This window comes from Etheostoma cragini, unplaced genomic scaffold, assembly GCF_013103735.1.
Source record: "Etheostoma cragini isolate CJK2018 unplaced genomic scaffold, CSU_Ecrag_1.0 ScbMSFa_2630, whole genome shotgun sequence".
In the NCBI taxonomy this organism is placed as follows: domain Eukaryota; kingdom Metazoa; phylum Chordata; class Actinopteri; order Perciformes; family Percidae; genus Etheostoma; species Etheostoma cragini.
This window is the reverse complement of record NW_023266813.1, coordinates 1-1,171: the sequence shown is the minus strand read 5'-3', so window position 1 is coordinate 1,171 and position 1,171 is coordinate 1. Positions and strand designations below refer to the sequence as shown.

The window sequence follows — 1,171 nt, the reverse complement described above, 5'->3', positions numbered from 1 at the left end:
CCTCCCGGCTCTTATCAGTTCTCCACCTCCTCCTCCTCCTCCTCTTCCACCTCCTCTTCCTCCTCCCGGCTCTTATCAGTTCTCCACCTCCTCGTCCTCGCCTTCGTTCTCGGCTTCGGGCTCCTCCTCCACGCGGTCCTCCTCCATGCGCTCTTCCTCCTCCTCCTCTTCCTCCTCCTCCTCCCGGCTCTTATCGTTCTCAGAGTCCGGCTTCTTCTCCTTGTCTTTACGCTTCTGCTCCGAAACCTCCTTCTTCCCTTTCTGGCCCTTCTTGTACACTGTAGAAGAAGAAGATGAACAACGTTAACAGTAGTTTTTATTATTATCTGACTTTCTCTGTATTAATTATCTGACTTTCTCTGACTTTCTCTGTATTAACATTAGGACACATAAAACACAAATATGACCAGGGTGGTTATACCTGACATGTACAGAATAAGCTTTTAACCCTTGTGTTGTCCTTCCATCAACCATTACAAATTTTTTTTTTTTCCAACAATATTAATCGCTTTTTTCCACATTTTTGCCACTTTTTTCAATATTGTGGGTGTTTTTTTTTTTTTTTTTAAGTACGTTTTTGATATTTTTAACGTTGACATTTTCGGGCTCATTTTGACGGCCCATTTTTTGTTGACCCAAAAAAAATAAAAAATAAAATAAAAAAGAATTAACTGAAATCGGGTCAAAGTGACCCAAGGACAACGTGAGGGTTAAATCAGACGAATAGCAGTTAAAATCCCTCCGATTCAAAAACAATAAAAAGTTAATATAAAACGTTGTCACGTGACGTCGACTGTGAACCAGTCAGCTGTTAAACCAGCTGAGAGGCCGGCGTTTTCCCAGCATGCTCTTGGGTCCACCTGGCTCATCTGCACGCTCGACTCAGGACGAGCACCTGCGGGTTTTCGGGGTCACGCGGCTGCAGAACGGACATACTGACCTTCCAGAGCTTCTCTGAGCGGCTCCAGGAATCTCTCAAACTCCATTTCCTCCATCGCGGCCAGAACGTCTCCCGCGTTCAGAGTCTTCCGTTTGGCTTTCAGGGCGAAGTTGTTGGCGCTTTATCGGGAAAAACAGAACAGAGAAACACATGAATGATTTCTATTGAGGTAGATACAGTATTAGGGACCACTAAGGTCTATATAAAAGAGACTTCAGATACAGTATTAGG

General features: G+C 44.2%; 1 protein-coding gene across 1 annotated transcript; it reads right to left on the bottom strand.

The window, feature by feature from the left end:
* Positions 1 to 66: 66 nt before the first annotated feature.
* Positions 67 to 1,059, bottom strand: pole3 (polymerase (DNA directed), epsilon 3 (p17 subunit); the record flags this gene model as incomplete). The annotated part of the gene is made up of 2 exons (XM_034865760.1): positions 67 to 278; positions 941 to 1,059. Coding segments are annotated over 2 exons (322 nt in total), but the record flags the coding sequence as incomplete, so codon positions are not given.
* Positions 1,060 to 1,171: the final 112 nt, after the last annotated feature.